Here is a 19,827-nt window from a genome sequence, read left to right as displayed (position 1 = left end):
GGATGTGTCCACGAAAGTCATGACAGAACACCCTGTATTTCATTTTAGCTGGGGAAGAGCTCCCATATAAACACTGTGATCTAAACTGACTTTTTAGGAGGGGAAAAAATGGGTTAAATAATCTCTTGACCTTGAGTAGAACAATTTTTGGCCACATGGATTCATTCTGTGGGCACTCCAGGGGCAGCCCGTCCTCCAGCATTACACACCCGAGTGCTGCCTACCCCGAGGGCATTCCCACCAAACCTCTCCTCCACGGGGAGCTCAGCAAATCCCTCCGGAGACTCCAAATCCTGTGACAGCTGCTGGAAACGTGGCCTTGGCACACCCAGCAAGGCTGCAATGATAGGCTGGACAAGGGAGATAAGAGTTCAGCGGTGGAGTAACCGCGTGTCCTCAGCCTTCCCTGCCGGCAGCTCCCCGAGGGCTAAAATCCCATTTTCCCACAGTGAGGCATTTTAGGCAAGGAGGACAAATGAGGGGAGAGAGGGGGAGGAGGAATCCACACGCTGTGTTTGCCTTCCGGTCTCCGGCAGCTCTTGCCAGGGGAACCAAGCTCTGGGCAGAGGGATCAGAAAAGCCAATTCTTCCTCCTCCTCCTCCTCCTGTTCTTCCCCTTGTTTTAGGGAGCTAAAAATCTGCAGCGTCCATCAGCCCCAAAAAGCTGGCACGACTTTTCAAATCCCGGCTCAACCTCTCGAGAACGAGGTGGGTTCGTCAGCTGAGAGCCCACCGTCAGCGGGATCAGAAAAGCCAATTCTTCCTCCTCCTCCTCTTCTTCCCCTTGTTTTAGGGAGCTAAAAATCTGCAGCATCCATCAGCCTCAAAATGCTGGCACGACTTTTTTAGTCCCGGACTTTTTTTTTGTCCCGGACTTTTTTAATCCCGGATTTTTTTAATCCCGGACCAACCTCTGGAGAACGGGGTGGGTTTATCGCCTTGCAGAGGCAGCGGGCAGCAGCGGACTGTGACAAAACTTCAGGGAAAGGTCCCTTCCCTCTCTGCTCACTTCCACACGGGGCAGAGAGAGCGGAGCCGCATCTCAGCGCCCGCCCTGCGTTTTTACTGCCTCGCATTTGGCGAGACAGGGGTTTGGATTTGCGGCCAAAGGGAGAAGAAATGGAATAGACGTGACGCAGCTGAGCTCGCCGATCCAGCTCTGATCCCTTTTTGCTAACTCAGACTCAAGGCTGCTCTAATTCCTGGCATCCAAACAGGAGGGAAAGGAAACAGGCACAGCATCCTCTAAGCCAAGAGATGAACAGGGGACCCTGCTTGTGGCTGGGAGGGAGAGAAGTCGGGGCAGGGTGTGCACACCCAGGGACACCTCGGAGCGGGGCACTCACCTTGGAGCTGGGCTGACAGCGCTTCCTGCTGCTGTTTGTATTTCTGCGCCAGCGCCTCGGCGCTCCGCACCTTCTGCTGCAAGTGGTTGTAGAGGAAAACTCCGGAGGCCAGGCAGGCCAGGGTGAGCAGGCAGAAGGCGGTCTGCAGCAGCCCCTTCTGCCTCCTGGAGCACATCCCGGTGCCCATGGCGGGGCCGGAGCGCGGCGGTGCAGCGCAGCCTCGCCGGCGCTGCTAAAGCATCTGGTTATTTTCGCCCAGCAGCCGCTTTCCCCCGCGAACTCGCGGATCCCTCCGGAAGATGCGAGCGCAGGCTCGGCTCCGCTCCCTCGCGGCCCTGCGGGGCTCCTGCCGGGCTCTACTCCTCGCTGGCCGTCGGGACATCGGTGTCCGAGCGGAGCCCGAGCATCCTCGGGGGGCGGCCCGGGGGGGCTGCGGGGCGAGGGCAGCGGGCGGAGGGCACCGAGCAGCAGCAGCAGCAGCAGCAGCAGCAGCAGCAGCAGCAGGAGGAGGAGGAGGAGGAGGAGGAAAACTTTTGCTTCCCATGTGCTGCGGCGGAGATGGGGGGGGCGGGAAGGGGGTACCGCCGCCTTTGGCTCTTCCCACCTCCCCCGCTGGAGCAACCACCGGAAAAAATAACCCGGCGAGAGGAGGAGAAGCCCTTGGGCCCCCTCCCCGCGGCTTCCCCCGCCGGCAGATCCTGGAGGAAGCGGCGGCACCGGGGCCGGGAGAGCGGCCAGGAACGCGGCGGCGGCGGCGGCATCCGGGCTGCGGCGGCGGAGAGTCCGCCCTCGGCGGCGGGAGGGGCTGCGGGGACCGGGGGGACAGAGGGGGACCGGGGAGAACCGAGGGGACAACAGAGTCCCGAGCCCTGCCCCGCCCCGGGGCAGGCATCGCCGGGAGCCGGCATCACCCGGAGCCCCTCGTGCGTGTGCTCCCTTCCCTGCTCCGGCACCTGTTGCTAACGGGAGATGGATGAGGGACACGGGAATGGATGGACCGGGAGAGCATCCTCGCACGAGTTCTTTAAAAGCTGCTAAAAGCTGTGGTTTCTCCTCGGGAAAATAGGAGCTGATAAAGGCCAGGAGGGCGGCACGAGGGGAAAGCTGGGAGTTTGGCTTTTTCCCAATGGTTTGCGTTGGAAGGGACCTTAAAGCTCATCCCTGCAGTGGGCAGGGACATCTTCTACTTCCCCAGGTTGCTCCAAGCCCTGTCCAACCCGGCCTTGGACACTTCCAGGGATGGGGGGGTTCCAAGGTGTTCTGGACATGCCCTCCATTGTGAACTCCTCTCTTCTGGCAGAGCCCAGCTGGTTTTACCCAGGTGTGTGATGCACAAGGTGACCTTTAAATGTCCCTTCCAACCCAAACCATTCCGTGATTTTGTACCTCATGGGACAGACAAAGCTCCTGGAGCCTTGCCTGGGTTCTGAGCTCAGATCTAAGACCCCCTGGTTTGCAATGAATCTTCTCCGACTGTCAGGTTGGCTCATCTTTTATCTGAGCTCACAAGGATATTTCTTCTGGAATTCTGCCAAGTTCCCTCTTTCAGGCACCTGGGGAATAAGCAACAATCACAACAGTTCTTCAGCAGCAATTCCCCTCTAAGAGTCATGCGTGGTGGTTTCATAAATGTTAATCAAATGAGCTTTACAGCACTGCTGAGAATTGGTTGAGTGGCACTTGTGTCACCCCCATTTGTCATCGGGAAAACTGAGGCACAGTGTTCCTGTAAGGTTATGATTTATCCAAAGTAACTTTTTTACGGTAGGATTTTTTTCCCCCTCCAAGCATTTTAAGTGGATTTGGTGGATTTGTTCTGCCAGACCTTGGGTGAGACTCAGCCTGCTGGAAATGGGGTGATTTGGCTCTGATAGAGCTTCCACTAAACATTATAGGCTTTCCGTAATGAATTAACTGATTACTGCAGCTCTTTCTGGAAAGCAGAGCAGCGCTGATGGGATGTTTCATGGCAGCATTTGTCTGCCATGGATTGAGTGTGTGTAGGACCAGGGATAACCTCGTTCCTATTCCCAGATATTCAGTCCAAGACACTCCACTGTACCAGGCATTTACTGCCCAACTGTGTCTTTACACAAATGCCCAGCCCTGGGGGTTGCTGAATGCTCCAGCATCTCTTCAGGCTGTTTGTCAGGAGCTGGAATGTCCTGTATGCATCCTGAGGACTGAGCAGGCAGCTCGTGGGATGAGGGGTTTCAGTCTCAATTTTGCCTCTATTCAGCACATTTTTAAAATTTTTTTTTCTTCCCTCCTGCACTCATTAATTACTTCCTCATGTGCTGATTCCTGCCTGAGAAACACTGGGAGTTTTTGAGGTTTGTGACAGAGAGGAGTCTGGAAAAGGTTAAAATCTAGATTAGGGAATGCTTATCTGAGAAAGATTTGATTGACAGAATGTCTGTGAGAAGGCACTTTACTTTTGTAACAAATAACTTTACTCCTGCAATAAACTCAGGTTTAGATTTAACTCCATGTTTCTGCACCAGATCTAAGGCCAGTGAGAGCCAAAGGCTTTGCCTCATGCTTGTGGTTTACCAATATCTAAATGATTCCGAGGATTCTTCCTCGTGCAAATCTCCACAACATCCCACATCTCTAAAGGTCTGCACGAGTATTTTTAGGAAGATACAGAGGAGGAGAAACCCCTGAGCTAAACAAATTGACCATAGGTGACAGCTCCCTTCAAACCCAACTCAAAATGCTTTGTGCCTCAGGGATTATCTGATCATCTCCTTTTGCTCCCTCTAATCCAGTGGGTGATCACATCTGATGACAGCTTTAAAATAATAATCTGAACAGAACAAGCAATTCCCATGGGAAAGCTCGGGGTGTATGTACTTGTAAAGAAAATGCCATTTTCTCCCCTGTAGAACAAACTGTGAGCATTAACCATCTGTGCAAGTAGTGCAGTGCTGGAAAGCTCCAGCCTTTTAATCAGAGCTTTGGATTCCATAGCGGGATTTAATCAGCTGTGGGAGTGTTTTCAGCCAGGTTATGTAAATTCTGTCAAGAAACCAAGTGGCTGAAAAAGATGGATGGATGGAAGGAATGTGCTGGGAGGAGGCTGCATTGTTTAGGGGTTGCAGTTTTATAGATCTACAGACAAACGTGCCACATTTCACACTGGACACTCACCCTAAAGGCTTTATGGGGTTTGGATCTGCCCTCTAGGGAATCCCACTCTGGGAATCCCGTGCATAAATGTGGGAGGGAATAGGGTGAGCAGGGGAGGAGGAGTTTGAGGCAGGAGCCCAGAGGATGAGAAATGACAGGCACAAACGTTTGAAAGTGTTCAGAGTGATCACTTTGATGTGCATGGATCCAGAGCATGAGAGGAACCAGCACTCCTGGAGCTGCCTGCCTTTTCCCACACAGAAATTCCCAATTCATTTCCTCCAGGAGCAAAAATGCCCTAAAATGTAACCATTCCTGGGGACAGGTCTCACCTCGGTGCCTCCAAGGTTAAGGGGTGGGAGAGCTAAAGCATTTCTGCCTTCCCATAACAAGAAGTGACAGCTTCTAATTAGAATTCATTAGAGGCAGCCTCGGGGAACTGATGGGACCATTTTTCAGGATGGGTTGTTGAAATTATTTTTCATCTCATGATGACACGGCTCAGTGCTCTGAGTTCTCTTCCCCAAGCCTACAGATGTCCTTTGAGTCATCTGTGCTGTGCCTAAAACTGAGGATACGAGATCCCAGAACCCTCAGCAAACTCTGAGATACAAGAGAAGGGGAATGGAGGAGCAAAATGAGGCAGACACATCGGGTTTTTTTGAGTTTCAAGGTGAAACTCATAGTCTAGATGAGCATTTCATAGAAACTGGAGCACGAGGAGATCCACAATTACTGAATGTCTGGATATTTTGGCAGTTATTTGATACTTACTTTAAAATATCAGCTCCCAGAGTCAAAGTATTCTGAGAGAAACTCTTCTTTCAAAAAAATAGTCTTTACTCCAAGAATTTACAGTGCAAAAAAACTTCTACCATGTGAATCTTAGATCCTCTGGGGAAAAAAACCCATCTTTGCCTTTTAGTTCCACCTCATCTTTCACAGCTTGGACTGGGAATCTCCCTTGCTTTGAGACCCAGACCAGTTTGTGATTTGGATTAGTTTTAATCAAAGAGCAATAAAAATTGGTTTCAGAGGGATGAACCCAAACAAGAAGGAGCAAGGAACTTATTGTGCTTAGAAAATGCATCACAGTACACCCAGAGCCTGTGACTCCATTGCCTGTTTGCTTTTACTGTCTTTCCAAGGTTCAGGCATTTTTATTAGAGCCAGGGAACATTCCAGAGTTTATTCCAGTTTATTCCAAAGGTAACAAAAATGCAGTGTGCCAGAAAACAACAGCAAACAATAGCAAAGGCATTTTTGGTTTGTTGAGGTGCTGCTGGAGTTGCTGTTTCTGCCTCTCTTGGGGTTCCACAATCACCCCACTTTTAGGACAGACACAAAGTCTGCCTCAGCCCCACCATCCTGGATCATTCAGGAGTTCCTCACACCACCACCAGGCAGGATTCTGGAGGTGCAGACCTCCAGAAATTATAATTAATATAATAATTATATTATTTTCCCTGCTGTGGGTGAAGTGCCACTTGTCAGCATGTTGTGGGGGGAATTTCTGGGGAAAATATAGAACATTTTAACTGTTGTTAATCAGGCTGGAGTCTGAGCAGCTGATGGTGGGAGGAGAAGGCAGCAGCAGCATGGAGCTGAGACAGAACACTCAGCAGCAGATCTGTTCTGGTCCCTCCTCTCCAGGATGTTCTGCTGCACCCTGTGGCTCCTTGGGATGGCAGAGAGATGAGAATTCCTCATGATCTCACTCCGGTGTTTTTCCAGGGGAAGCTTCATGCCTGCACAAGCATTCTGTGGGATCAGCCAGCCTCATCACTTGGACACAGGGCTGCTTTGTCTGACTTCATGCTCTGCAGTTATCCATGACACATCAAGCTGGAAAGATCATTTCTGAGCACCTCAAGCTGGCATTTCTACACATAAGGTGTCAGCCAGGGAGATTTCAGTCTGGTTTTTGATACCCCCATAAGTCAAGAGCTGAATTCATCTCTGCTTTGTCACTGTGTGTTAACTGTAGCCATCGACAGATTTAGAGTGAGATTTTAGATATTGCTTAATCATTGTTGGTTTTAAATAGAATAGACTTTCCTGAACCATGCATTTGGGTTCTGAAAATCCCATTCAGCATTTTCCCTGCACATGGATAATGGGAACACGGTCCAAAGGGTTTTGCCAGACAGATGTGGGGTCTGAGGTTCACATCTGAATTCAGAAGTGATGAGAGGATCTGGGAATCTTCCTAAGGTGGATTCAGCAGCCTCCTTCCAGGGATCCATCCCCAGCTGGCAGGAGTGGCTGTCTTTAGCAGCAAGACTTTGAAAAGGAGAACAACACAAAGCCATAAAAATGGAAATCAGCTTCTGTTCTATTAAATTAACCTGTCAAAAACTCTCTCTGTGGCCAACAATCAAGCTGACAATAAGCTAATTATAGAAAGATCTCTAAACACAAAAAGTATTAGATTGACTGGGTTGTTACTTGCCTGTATTTTCCTGTCTGAGCAGCCCCCAGGTCTTGAGGCACATGGTTGATTTGCCTCCCTGTGCAATCCCAGGGGCTGTGTGGGGAGATAAAATCTGCAGGAGTGCCTGTGACTCTCCCAGATCCCGTGGCTGGAGGCACAGCAGCCAATTCCCCTGCACAAAACCGCTCCTTCCAGCCAGCACTGCCTGCAAAGTCAACCTCAAGGAGCTCCAGCTCTGTTTCTTACATAACACTCAATAACAAACCTCGTGGGAAGCCCTCCCAGCCCTCCTTACATCATTTAGACAAGGAAAAAGCCCCTTTAGGGCAAAGAAATTCAAGCCCCTCTTCTGCAGATGATGCATTGATGGGTAAGTGCAGGTTTAGCCCTGCACTGAAACACCCTGAGGAGCACAGTGATGCCTTGTGAAGGCTGATCTGGAACAGAGAATCGACGGAGCTAAAGAATAAAGCAGGGATTTATTAAAGATCTCCTCATGGATCCACCTTGGGCAGCACAAGAGCCCAGCCAGGGCCAACCCAAGATGAACCCAAATGGTCCCAAAAAACGGATGATTGGTCACCAAATGATCAGTTCTGCTCCATTTGCATCTTGGAGTTCATTGTCCCATTCCAGCTCCAGCCCATGCAGTCCCATCCTGCTTGTTTTCCTCTCTCCAGCCCACGTTGTTTGTGCTCCTGGGCCTGAGGTTTGGATCATTTGTCCTTGGTGCCCAGCTGGAGAAGGAATTGTTTTGTCTCCCTGCTCTGTGCAGAGAGCTCAGCATCCCCTGATGTGAAACTCAGAGCCACACACTAAAGCAGCACAGAATGTGAAAAATAGAAAAGCCAAAACCTGAGGCACCAACAGCACAGGACAATCATGCTGAAATTCCAGTTTTTTCTCTCTGAAACTTTGCCAATCATCCCCTCTTCCCCTGCTCCTTGGTTGTTTGCCATTGGCACGTCCTCCCTGCCTCCTCACACCCAGCCCTGCAGTTTGCTCCCACCAGATTCCCTGTCCTGGTGTGTGGATAGAAAAGAGGGAATGGCAGTGAATCCCCTTCCCTGGGCACCACAGGAGTGGAGAGTGGGGAATGAGCAGCCTTGCAGTGTCTCCTTCCTCAGCATTCCTGCAGCAAGGATGGGATGTCCCTCCTGGTGACCCTCCCAGGGCCTGCAATAGCACCAGGATTTCCTGAACTGGGTTTTCAGCACAAGTCGGTGACTGTAAAAATCACCAAACCTGCAAGGGGTTCATCAAGGACTGGAAGGGTGGGGTTGGGTTAGGTTCACTTCTAAAAATTAACTCTGATTTAAGGCAGGACCTGACAAGAATTAGAGCACGAGCACTATTCATAAAATCCTTGTGTGGGGCTGCTGCGTGCAGTTTCACTTTTAAAAATTAACTCTGATTTAAGGCGGGACCTGACAAGATTTATAGCAGGAACACTATTCATAAAATCCTTATGAGTAGTTGCTGTGTGCAGTTCCACTTTTAAAAATTAACTCTGGTTTAGGACAAGATCTGACAAGATTTACAGCAGAAGCACTATTCATAAAATCCTGTGTGTGCATCACAGACAGGGAGGCACAAGGACCCAATTTCCCAGGAAAAAAAAAAGCCAAATATTCATTTACAGCCACACAGGCCTCGACTGGGGTGCATGAGTGGGTTGCTTAAATTAAAAAAAAATAGGGGAAAAAAAAAAAAAGAGGATTGGTTTCAGGTTGAGGGCTGGGCCCAGGTTCAGGGCTGGGGTAATCCCAGTGATTTCAGGATCACTTTGGGATTTTGAAGGCTCTGTTAATGCAGCAGGATGCTGCAGCTCTGCTCCCAGGCTTTCCCACCCTTTAGCATTCCGGGGTGGTAGAAACCCATCCCATCACACAGTGCTGAGAATTTTAAAATAATAAAGAAGCCAAGATGCCTGCTGTCACCACCAGCAGCTAATTATAGCAGCGTGGACAGGCCTCCCGTGCAGGATCCCATATGCCGTGCTCCTGCAGCACAACAAATAAACCACATTAGGGAGGGAAGGCTGAGAAGTCATTTCTGATTTTGAAACCCTCTAACCCCAAAGAGAGAAACACATGAAATAATTGATTGGGAATTTGCCTTTTTTTTTCTTTTTATTTTTTCTTTTTTTTTTTCCTGAGGAAGTAGGCAGAGTTCAGGGGAAAAACTTGCTATTTAGCAGTTTATTATGAATTTCTTTTCTGTATTTGACTCCTCCTCCACACAACCTTAGGTTTTAGGCACAGCCATCCCAGAATTCAGCCAGTTTTCCACCTGGCACTCAGCAGAGGCCAGAAGACTGATCAGTTTTCCTAATTTTTCAGCGATGCTGAGCACCGGAGGCATCCTGCCCTAGATATTGTGGGGAGCAGCCACAGGAGGAAGAGGAGGGGACTCTAAATCCCCCTCAAAGAGCAGAACTGTTGGCACAGGATCAGGGTCTGTCCCCTGCCTGGTCCTGCTACCCTTAATTATTCTTTTTGCTACATTTTCCAGTTGTTTTGCAGTGCTAGGAGGGAGGGAATAAAGAGGAATCTCCCTTGGGCTTGGATTCTATTAAGCTGTGGTTCTATTTTCTTCAGAGGAGAAAATAAAATGTGGACCCAAATTTCCTCAAAGTTAATTCCCCAAGCTGGGCACTGGAGGGATGTAGGTCACTTTGCTTTGTTCTGAGGCTGAGCTGAGCTATAAATACCATTGGTTTTTCCCTGAAAAGTGGGAGCACACTCATCCTTGCTGCTTTATCCAGGTCATTGCCTCTGAAGGTAACACCAGTGGCTCCTGCTGCCTCTTCCAGGCTCTGCTTTTAAGGAGAGGATTCTCCAAAACAAATTTTTTTCCTGTATTAACCATGCAAAACTGCACTGCAGGACATGCACTTGGGGGGATTATTTTATATTTTTTTATATTTTAGACTACATACATTCATACATTTAATATATTTATAGTTTTATGCAATATATATTATTCATATAATTATTTTTATTTTATACTCTCATTATTTTTATATAACATACAATATCATATTCTATATTCTATATTATTCTATATTATTATCTATTCTATATTATTATCTATTCTATATTATCTATTCTATATTATCTATTCTATATTATCTATTCTATATTATTATACTATAATATTCTATATTTATATATTATATTTTTGTATTTTATATTTATTTATATATATATATTTATATTTTATTTATATAATTTTTTATATAGATATAGGTATGTATTTTAAAAAATATTTTATACCTCTACAGGTCCTGAAAATACATTTTGGGCAGCCTGTTTTCCTCTCCATCACCAATATATTTTTATCCCACCAATACATTTTGATCTCATTAAATATTCACCTCCAAAGAACATCACAAAGGGATCAAGTGGCCCAAGTTTTCCACGTGCCAGGTCTGGAAGGTGCAAAATATTAAGGAGATTTCTTTTGTGGGGGAAAAAAAGGGAATTTTTCCCCCCCCAAAAAAAAAAAAAGGATAAATCCGCATAGCCTGGCTGACCCTGGAGTGGCTTCCATGGCTGCCAGAAGGTGCTGAAGGAAGCCCAGGAATATTTCTGTGGAACAGCGGCATCCAGTGGGCAAAGAACGGTTCCGGCTGATATCCTTGGAAAAACGGGATAAAAGCAGAGGTTTCTCCCCAGTATTCAGTGCTGGGCAATTCCAGCCCGTTGCAGTAAACGTTGCAATGCCCAAATTTTCCTTAACATCCAAGCTGAGTTTTCATTGCTGCATTTTGACCCACTGCTTTTTGTAACTTTGAAAACGGTCAATTTTATTTTTAATTTTATTTTTAATTTTATTTTTAAAAGAGAGAGTAGCTTGATTTTTTTTTTCAAACAATTAATTTTAATTTTTAGGGTTTTTTTTAAGAGAGATTAGCTTGAATTTTAATTATTTTCAACTTGAAAATATTTTGGTTTTAATTGTTATTTTTTTAAGAGAGGTTAGCTTGAATTTTAATTATTTTCTACTTGAAAATATTTTGGTTTTAATTGTTATTTTTTTAAGAGAGATTAGCTTGAATTTTAATTATTTTCAACTTTAAAATATTTTGGTTTTAATTTTTTTTTTTTTAAGAGAGATTAGCTTGAATTTTAATTATTTTCAACTTAAAAATATTTTGGTTTTAATTGTTATTTTTTTAAAGAGAGATTAGCTTGAATTTTAATTTTTTTTTAAGTTTTAAAATATTTCGGTTTTATTTTTACTTTTTTAAAGAGACATTAGCTTGGAAAAAAAAAAACCCAATCTGACATAACTCAGAGCCTGGATGTGCAAGCTCATGTTTAGAACAAGCACTGGCAAAAGTAAATCCTGAATTATCTCAGTATTTATTGAGTGAGCCCAAAACTCTGTGAATGGATCTTCACAACTGGTGTTGGCTGCACTCACCTGCCTCTAATTCATTTTTACATTTACATTAACATAAATAATTTTTACATTTACATTAACATAAGTAACTTTTACATTTACATTAGCATAAATCTGCCTGGCAAAACTCAAGCCGAGGGAGGGAACACCAGGGCATGCTCAGACCCACTGAGCACATTCCAAAATATTCCCCAGCTCTCACTTTTCACCCTCTGGCCAAAGGCTGACGTGAAATGCAGCTGTGTCAGGACCAAGGCAGGTCAATCCCCTCACTCCATGCTCACAAATTCACATTTTTCCAGTTTGTGTGTTTAGCCGGCCTGGCCAACATCACTTTTACGCAACACAGAGGACAAGGGACACCGAGTCCTCCTGGTTTTATCAAGTGGCAGTGACAAGCTTGTTTTTGGACAGGTCCTTTGTAGCCTGTAGCCACAAAACTCAGGGTAACAGCTGCTGTGCCCTGACACTGTCTCAGAAATTTGCTCTCTTCAGTCTCCACCAGCCCCAGGCGATGCTGCTGCCTGATGTCCTTCTTCCCTCTGCTTCAGTTCCAGGGCTCTGGTGGCGCTGGGGTGGCACGAGGGATGTTTTTTGTGACCTTGCTGCCATACTCCTCATATTATATCAGGCTCATATTCCATCTGAGTGCGGGGCATTAATGCTGGCAAGGTTTTACCTCGCTTAACCAGAGTTTTCAAGGCGTCTCTGAGCTCAGCAGGAGGAAAGTCAGCGGAGTTTGTGTGTCCTGCACCTGACAGGAGAGAGACACATGAGCACTGTCATCACTGTTATCGTCACAGACACGACAAACACTCCTGAATTGCCTCTGAAGGTAATTATAAAAGTAGTAGTCCTTTAAGGTTCAAGGCCAGGCTGGATGGAGCAACCTGGCCTAGTGGAAGGTGTCCCTGTCCACAACAGGGGGCTGGAGCTGGGGGATCTTCAAGGTCGCGTCCAACCCAACCCATTCCACGATTCAGGCGCTCAGATTCACCTGTGGTGGCACTTCAGCCACCCATGATCTCATTCCAGGCAGAAGGCTGGGACAGGAGGAGGATTTCAAAGCCCAGCTGCTGAGCAAAGACACGAATTCCCTTCACGGAGTCACAGAACAGTTTGGGTTGGAAGGGGACCTTGAAGATCCCCTCGTTCCACCCCCTGCCACGGGCAGGAACACCTTCCACCATCCCAGCTTGCTCCACGACTTCCAGGGATGGCTGATCTACGCCTCACCCCCTTCAAAGGGCAGGATTTCCAACTCTTTTAACATCCAATCCCCCTACACCGAGGACTTGTTGGACTGAGTGATCCCAAACGCCCCAAACACGCAACCCACGAGCATCCCTCCCTCATCCCTCCCCATGCCCGGCCGCTCCGCCCGGGCAGACCGGGCACTGCCCCGACCCTTTCCCCTCACCCCCGAGCCGAGACGGGCCTGGGGCTCCCCGCGGGCTCCCCTGGGGCTCCCCGCGGGCTCCCGGGAGTTGTAGTCGGAGCGCCCGGAGCGGAACTACGGCTCCCGGCTGCCCGCGGGAGCGCAGGCGGGGCGGCCCCGGGGCCGAGCTGCGGCTGCGGCAGCGGCACCGCGGGGACGCGGCGGCCGCGGGGACACGGCCCGGCTGCGGGGACGCGGCCCGGCTCCGGGCAGGGGGGGTTTGCCACAGCCACACCGGGAGGTACCGGCATAAGGGCGGATCCCAGCCCCGGTGCCCAGCTTCACCCGCGTTCTCCGCCCGCCCGGGCGCGGCTTGTGGGGATGGAGGAGGGACGGCGGCGAGCGCAGCGCTGGGCTTGTGGCTCGGGGGATCCTCGGCTCTGCCTTGGCGCTGAGGTACGTGCCTGGCTTTTCCCCTCAGGGATTGCTCCCCTCGGGAAGGGGCAGCTGGAAGGGGCCGGGGTGGTTCTGGCCCCTCTAGCCGGGATTGGGGTCGCTTCAGCCGGCGTGATTCTGGCCCCTTCAGCCAGGGTGGTTCTGGCAGCTTTAGCCGGGATTGAGGCCACTTTACCGGGGTGGTTCCCGCACGTTTAGCCGGGATTAAGGCCGCTTTAGCCCGGGTGGTTCTGGCAGCTTTAGCCGGGCTGGTTCTTGCACCTTTAGCCAGGATTGAGGCCGCTTTAGGCCGGGTGGTTCTGGCTCTTTTAGCCGGGATTGAGGCCCTTTTAAGCCAGGGTGGTTCTGGCACATTTAGCCCGGGTGGTTCTGGCAGCTTTAGCCGGGATTGAGGCCCCTTCAGCCGGGGTGGTTCTGGCATCTTTAGCCGGGCTGGTTCCAGCACCTTTAGCCGGGATTGAGGCTGCTTTAGCCCGGGTGGTTCTGATCGCTTTAGCCAGGGTGGTTCCGGCATCTCTAGCCCAGGTGGTTCTGGCTGCTTTAGCCCGGGTGGTTCCGGCACTTTTAGCCGGGATTGAAGCCGCACCCGGCCGCTGCTGCTGCTCCAGCTCCGTTGGTGTTTTCCCGGCCGTCCTGTTCCCCGACAGGTACTGCAGGTAAGGCCTGGCTGGCTGAGCTGGGGCGGTGATTCCTGCCGGGAATTTCGTTTTCCCTGGAGCGTGTGAGGAAGGAAGCTCGGAGCTGAGGCACATGTGGCGTTTTCTCTGCCGTGTTTCTGAATTCCCAGTCTGCCTGAATGGAGAAAGAAAGGGCCAGACGAAACGCAGAATAAGCCCAGAGAAGTTGGTGCAGCTGCACTGGAGGCACTGAAGGTGTTTGCTCTCATTTCACTGCCCATGCTCAGCTGCAGAATTACTTTGTGAATATTACAAATTCTGATTTCTGCCTCACTGAGAAGCAAGTGAGCTCTGGCTCACCTTCATGGAGGTCACTTGAGCTTGGCTTTGCTGCTGAACCTTCTCTCTTTTTGGCTAAGAGCCTCATGACATCCTCTGCACTTCTCTGTTGCTATAGGAGGAGTGTATTTGGCTCAAATGAGATACCATTTTTATTTCTCCTCTGTTTAGCAACTCCCTGGTTTCCTGAAGCTGCTTGCTGTGAAGAATGATGCAGTTGTTCATCCTTCTAGGACTTTCCTCTGTGCTTGATTACCTGTTGAATTTTTCATTCATGGTGTCAGGATCTGGAGGAGTGAATTGTCAAGGGATGCAGCTCCTGTAAATAAACCACATCCCACATTTCTATGGTGGGAATGATGCTGTATGACAAGTAGATAATGGAGATGAGAAAGGGGAAGCTTCCACAGCCTTGGAGGAGCTGAAGAGGTTCTTACCCTATTTTGAGCTTTGCTTTCTGCTCTGAGTTGTAGGTGTCTAGGTTTGTGTCTGGAACGGGTGACATCTTTGGGCACATGGTGGTTCCTTAAAAAAGTTATTTTTTTTAACTTACAGGGCAGTAGTTGGGTATCAGGTAACTCTCTGTAGTCTCAGCTCTTCCACTGGTGTATCCTCAGTACCTTATGCCCATTTTTCAGACTGATTTAATTCTGTGGGGGAAGGGCAGGAGTTCCTTTAGGCTGCCTGCAGCATTATTAACAGACTGTCATTTAACAGCATCACCACAGGCTCTGTTTTATTGAAGAGTTATTTCCTTTTTAGGCTTCACAAAGGTGAATGTGTTTCCTATGCTTTCCTCTTTGCACAGCACAGCTCTGTGAGTCACTGCCATGAGAAGGAGCTTCATATTTGTGTGATACTTGGCTCAGCACAATTCTCTGCCTATTCTGATTTTGCTGTACAGCATCATATGTTTTGACATTTATTTTGGGTGCATGTGTGGAGCTCTGTGGCTGTGAAAATCCTGTGCCAAATCCGTGTATGAAGAATCTGTTATTCTCCTGCTTTGGTCTGCAATGGCACTGCTGGGATTGTTTGGAAGAACTGGGATGCCTTTTCCACTAAAACTTTGTCAAATGTCTGGGAAACTGCAAAAAACTGTGGGAGTACTGTAAGTGTGGTGGTTGCAGTTGTCTCCTTCCCTTTTTCTTGGGAAGAGGGATGTCCATGGCTTTTTCAGCTGCCTTGATGTAGAAGTGGGTGGCTCCAGGAGCACAGAATGCTCAGAGCTGTGGCTGCTGCCTCAGAAACGAGCTCATCTCCTGCCTTGTGTTTGTGCAGATTTGATTTTGCTGCTCACAGAGGCTGGTCCTGGTGGTTTCTCTGGAGTTGAAGGCTTTCTCCAACCTAGTTCAGCTCTCTGAGGTCGTGTTGTCCCTGCCTGTTCCCATCAAATCTGCTTGCCTTGCTCATCATCTCTGCTCCAGAAGTGCTCCTGGGCCCAGGCAGGATTCAGGGCTGTGCTGAATGTGACTGTGCCACTCACAGCAGCTCTGATCCTGCCCTTTCTCTTCAGTTGCTATTTTCCAGGGATAGAATGGAGAGTCCTCTTTGAGTTCTGGTTGTTTTTCAGGAATTCTAATTCATGGCTTGTCAAGGGTGTTTTTGGAGTGGCCAGAATTGTAATACGGTGCTCTCTCACCTTTCCATACACTCTCCCTGGAAGCTCTGATGGGAGAGAGATCATTGAATTCTCCTTAAACAAAGAGAAAGTGGAGTCTGTTGTTTCTTGGGAGATTTGCAGAATTTAAATAATTCTTTTCCCTCTGTACTAGTGTTTGAAATTTCCAAGAACACAGGAAAAGTCTGTGGATTATGGAATCAGTGTAGTTCCATTGATGTGCTGGCAGGATATTCTGTTGATTGATCTTAGACCTTGAGCCACATTCCCTGATGAAATCCCAAGGGAATTAGGGATGCGTGCTGCATCAGGGGTTGAAACTTCCATCTTTTCCTGTGTCCAGGCTGTGGAGAGCAGAACTTGGAGTTGGGATGTGTGAGCTTTGTTCCTGGCTCTGCCACCACTCCCATGTGTACCTCAGGCTCCATTTCCCATCTGCAGGGTGCTCTTGGATGCTCCAGAGTCCCCAGAGAAAACATCTGAGCTTGTAAAATGCACAGACCTGGAGGTGAGCTGATGGACGTGCTGCCCCTCAAACCTTGCTCGAGTAAGGAAGGCAAGAGCTCCTCCTCACTTTGTTCTGCTCCCACAAGCCTGCCTGGCCAAAGGATGTCAGGAGAGATTAGACTTAAACCTTCTGATCTGTGCTTTCTTCTGATTTCTGTGCATTCAGAGCACAGAAAGGGCAAGTTGCAGGCAGAAAGCAGGCAGGAGTGCAGTCCTGACCATTCTGGGAGCCTGAAGGGGAATCTCAAGTTGGTAGGATGAGCTATCAAGGCTCATCAGGGATCCAGCAGGTTTTATGCTCTGGCTCCCTCATGGCAGGCTGAAGGAACTACTTTTTGTTTGGAAAAATTAGAGGAGGAGGAAAAATTGTGTTCCTAACTCAGAGGATTTGTTAATCCCTTTGTACCACCAGTGCTGAGGGTCCCAGAGTCTGAACACCTGTGAGCCACAGCTCTGTGTTTCCTCAGCCCCACTGTTCAACCGCCTCTCAGGACATCAGCCATCTCTTAATTCTCTTGATTTTTTCACTCCTGCAATAAATCAGGATTTTGATTTTTGAATTACTTTTGGGGACACTTACTGACTTTATGGACAGGCAAGGCAATCATGTCATTAGATTGGGGTTTTATGAACTTTTAAGTGCTTGAACTCAGATTTTAGTAGTAAATAGGAGTTGATAGCTGGTGTGAGAGAGATGCAGACCTGAGCTTTACCAGGGCTCCACACCATCAGCTCTGGGCCAGATGGTCTTGCCTCTGAGAAATATATTAGAGCAATGTCAAGGAAGAGCACAGTTGAAATCCACTGCCAAGACAGATTTCTCACTGTTGGAATATGTTTCTGTCTGATCCTCTATTTCTAGATGATTGAAAATAGTTCTGGAAGGGATTTTGCTGAGGCCACCTAGTCCATCCTTTTCCACAAGGCATGATAAAGTACACTGAAACCCTTCCTGATGGATCTGTTAAGCTTGTTCTTAGAGCAGTGGAGATTTTCCAGCTGCCCTGGGTGGGTTGTACTTGACTTTATTAAGTTTTTTTTTTTTTTTTTTTAATATTGTGGCTTTTGTCACTCTTCTGGGCACAGAAAAAAAGGGATGCAGGTGGTTGATTGTTGACCTCTTAGTGCCAAGGGCCAGAAAAGTGATGGTGATTCCTGGCAGGAAATGGAGAAGAATCACTCAGTGCAATAATACTGAGTTTTTGTTTCTTTTCCATAGAGATCTTCTATGGAAAGTTTTAAATACCATTCTCCCATTTTTTTCTATGCAAAGACCTTCATTCAAACTTAGCAAATAATTGCTTTTTTTTTCCCCCTTGAACATTACCCAGTGGTTGTGTGTGGGCAGGGAGTATTTGTTTTTATTGTAAAACAATGTAAGTTTAACTCTGAGATCTGCTATTGAGGAAAAAGTGGATTCTCATCAGCTGCTGAGCTTTTTCAAGGCTCTAGGCTCAAATCTGCAAACTGTCAGCTCTAATTAAAGCAAATCTGTTTTTTCTCCCTCCTGGAAAGAACACAGTTCATCAGAAGCCAGAAGGAAATTTCATCGGGCTCATGAGCAATTATCTCATGGGATGTAATAAGAGAAATCCACGAGATGCCCAGTGTGAACTTTCACTTGTAATCGCTTTCAATTCTCCACTGGGCACATGAGCACTGATCTCAGCAATTTGAAGCCTGACGTTTTCCTGTGGAGTAGGAGCTGGTAGAGGGAACTTGTGCTTTTGTAGGGTTTGATCGATGTTGATGTACAAATGTGAATTTTGAGCATCCCTGAGCTGGCAGGAGATACTCCACCTTTCTGTGTGGGGTGGGTTAACCCTGGCTGGCAGCTCCAGTGGGACAGGGACCAGGACTGGAAAGGTGAAATTAAGGAATTCCTCAGGTGTAAGGATTTCTTGGGGAGGCAAAGAGACTCCAAACATTCCCCTTTCCTATTTCTTCCCCCTTTTTTTTTTTTTTTTTTTTTGCTGAGCACCTGTGGTCACTCGGGGTGCTCCCTCCCAAATTCCTGTGCCTCAGCCTCAGTGGGAAAACCAGGAAAAGCTTGGATTGTTCAGCCCCAGCTCAAAGCTCCCTGTGCTGTCAGCACTGCTTTGGTCACAAAACCAGAGCAGTGAAGGAAATGAAGGGAATCCCAGGCAAACCCAGTACCCTGTGGTGTGCCACAGCTTCTGGTGGTGGCAGCCTGTGCCAGCTGGTTGTTTGTGGTTTATGGTGGTGTTTCCTAAAGGTGCTGTTTGCATTTCAGTGTTTTAAAGCAAATATTGACCATTGTGCAATCCAAGTTCATTTCATGGTTTAGTCCTGCGGTTAGCACGGAGCTGATTCATGAAAAACACTGTGCTGTGTCTTTGCTCCTGGGTGATCACAGCCACTTTCTGTTTAATTAATTTTGTTACTGCTGACAAAAAGCCCTTTTTTGGTCCACAGCTCTCAGTGACAAAGCCAGTTTGGATTTTGTGCAGATCAGTGTTATGTTTTTGGAGCAGGTTCACTTTTCTGTGCTTGTGGTCATCACAGGGTGGGGGGTGAAATTTGAGTTAAATTGAAGGTTCAAGGCCAGCTCAGAGCAGTTTCTGTGTCCACTGCAGCTTTTGGCTCCTGCCATACTCACACACAATGAACCCAAAATTTAAGATGTGTAGCTTCACTCTAACTTCTTCCACCTTTAGGTGGAGGATCGTTTATTTAGATCATTTATTCTGAGGTTGATGTCCATTTTTTAGGAAACCAGAATGCTGGAATGAAGAGTTTGCACAAAGCTCCTGAATATTAATGAATCTGCTGGTGCTTCCTTTAGACCTGCATCCTTTAACAAGGTGAAGGAATAGATGGAAAAACAAAGTGAGAACCACTCAAATATCGCTGAAAGGGAAAGAAACAACTCAGTGCCAGAACACAACCAGTGTAAAATGAAATGTAAAATTCAGTTTGGGCAAAACAGATCAATGGGCTGGCATTTGGAAAGGCCAAGTGTTGATTGCAGAGATAAAATGCTCGGTGGGGACTGAGCCTGGCTGGTTATTTTTAGCATTTCCTCCCTTGTGTTTCAGGATGTGCCTGTGCCTGCTCTCATGCTGGAATGACAAGATATTAATCCCTGAGCAAAGGCCTATTAATCACCTGCTTTATTCTGTTGATGTAATACAGTTAAATATACTCTGGGAGCACGTGAGGTTTGGGCCCTGGAAATTATTTCACCTCCCAAAGGCTTTTTTTTTTTTTTTTGATTAGTTTCACCAGTGGCAGCTGCCCCATGTCTGATTTTTTGATTTAATCTCAAACTGATTTATCAGTTAAATGCCTTCATTTATCTGCTGTTTGTATTTAAGCCACAAAAGCAGCATCTGCTCCTCTCTGCCTCCCTCCCCTGTGCCAGTGATGCCATTTCGCAAAATTTTAGACGAAACAAAATTCCTGACTGCACCAGGAGAAAGGAAGAAAAGTGTCATTGAGGCCTTGTGGCTTTGCAGGGGAATCTCATGGAATTCCAGACTGCTTTGGGTTGGAAGGGACATTAAAGCCCATCCTATTTCCACTACCCCAGTTTGCTCCAAGCCCTGTCCAACCTGGCCTTGGAC

At 47.7% G+C, this 19,827-nt stretch overlaps 2 protein-coding genes across 2 annotated transcripts in view; one reads left to right on the top strand and one right to left on the bottom strand.

Annotated features, from left to right (window-relative positions):
• Window positions 1-2,081, bottom strand: part of LOC137487181 (Golgi integral membrane protein 4-like) — a 32,086-nt gene extending 30,005 nt beyond the window's left edge. Inside the window, exon 1 of the mRNA XM_068212809.1 lies at window positions 1,347-2,081. Within this exon, the coding sequence (XP_068068910.1) occupies window positions 1,347-1,533 (187 nt within the window). The 5' untranslated portion in view covers window positions 1,534-2,081. The remainder of the gene's footprint in view (window positions 1-1,346) is intronic.
• Window positions 2,082-12,862: 10,781 nt separating this feature from the next.
• MIB2 (MIB E3 ubiquitin protein ligase 2) overlaps window positions 12,863-19,827 on the top strand; it is a 47,691-nt gene continuing 40,726 nt past the window's right edge. The window contains exon 1 of the mRNA XM_068171767.1: window positions 12,863-13,156. The gene's annotated coding sequence lies outside the window, so the exon portion shown is untranslated. The remainder of the gene's footprint in view (window positions 13,157-19,827) is intronic.

This window comes from Anomalospiza imberbis, chromosome 23 (genome assembly GCF_031753505.1).
Source record: "Anomalospiza imberbis isolate Cuckoo-Finch-1a 21T00152 chromosome 23, ASM3175350v1, whole genome shotgun sequence".
NCBI classification, from domain to species: Eukaryota; Metazoa; Chordata; class Aves; order Passeriformes; family Viduidae; genus Anomalospiza; species Anomalospiza imberbis.
Note: the sequence above shows the minus strand (reverse complement) of the source record. Positions and strands in the feature narration are given on the sequence as shown.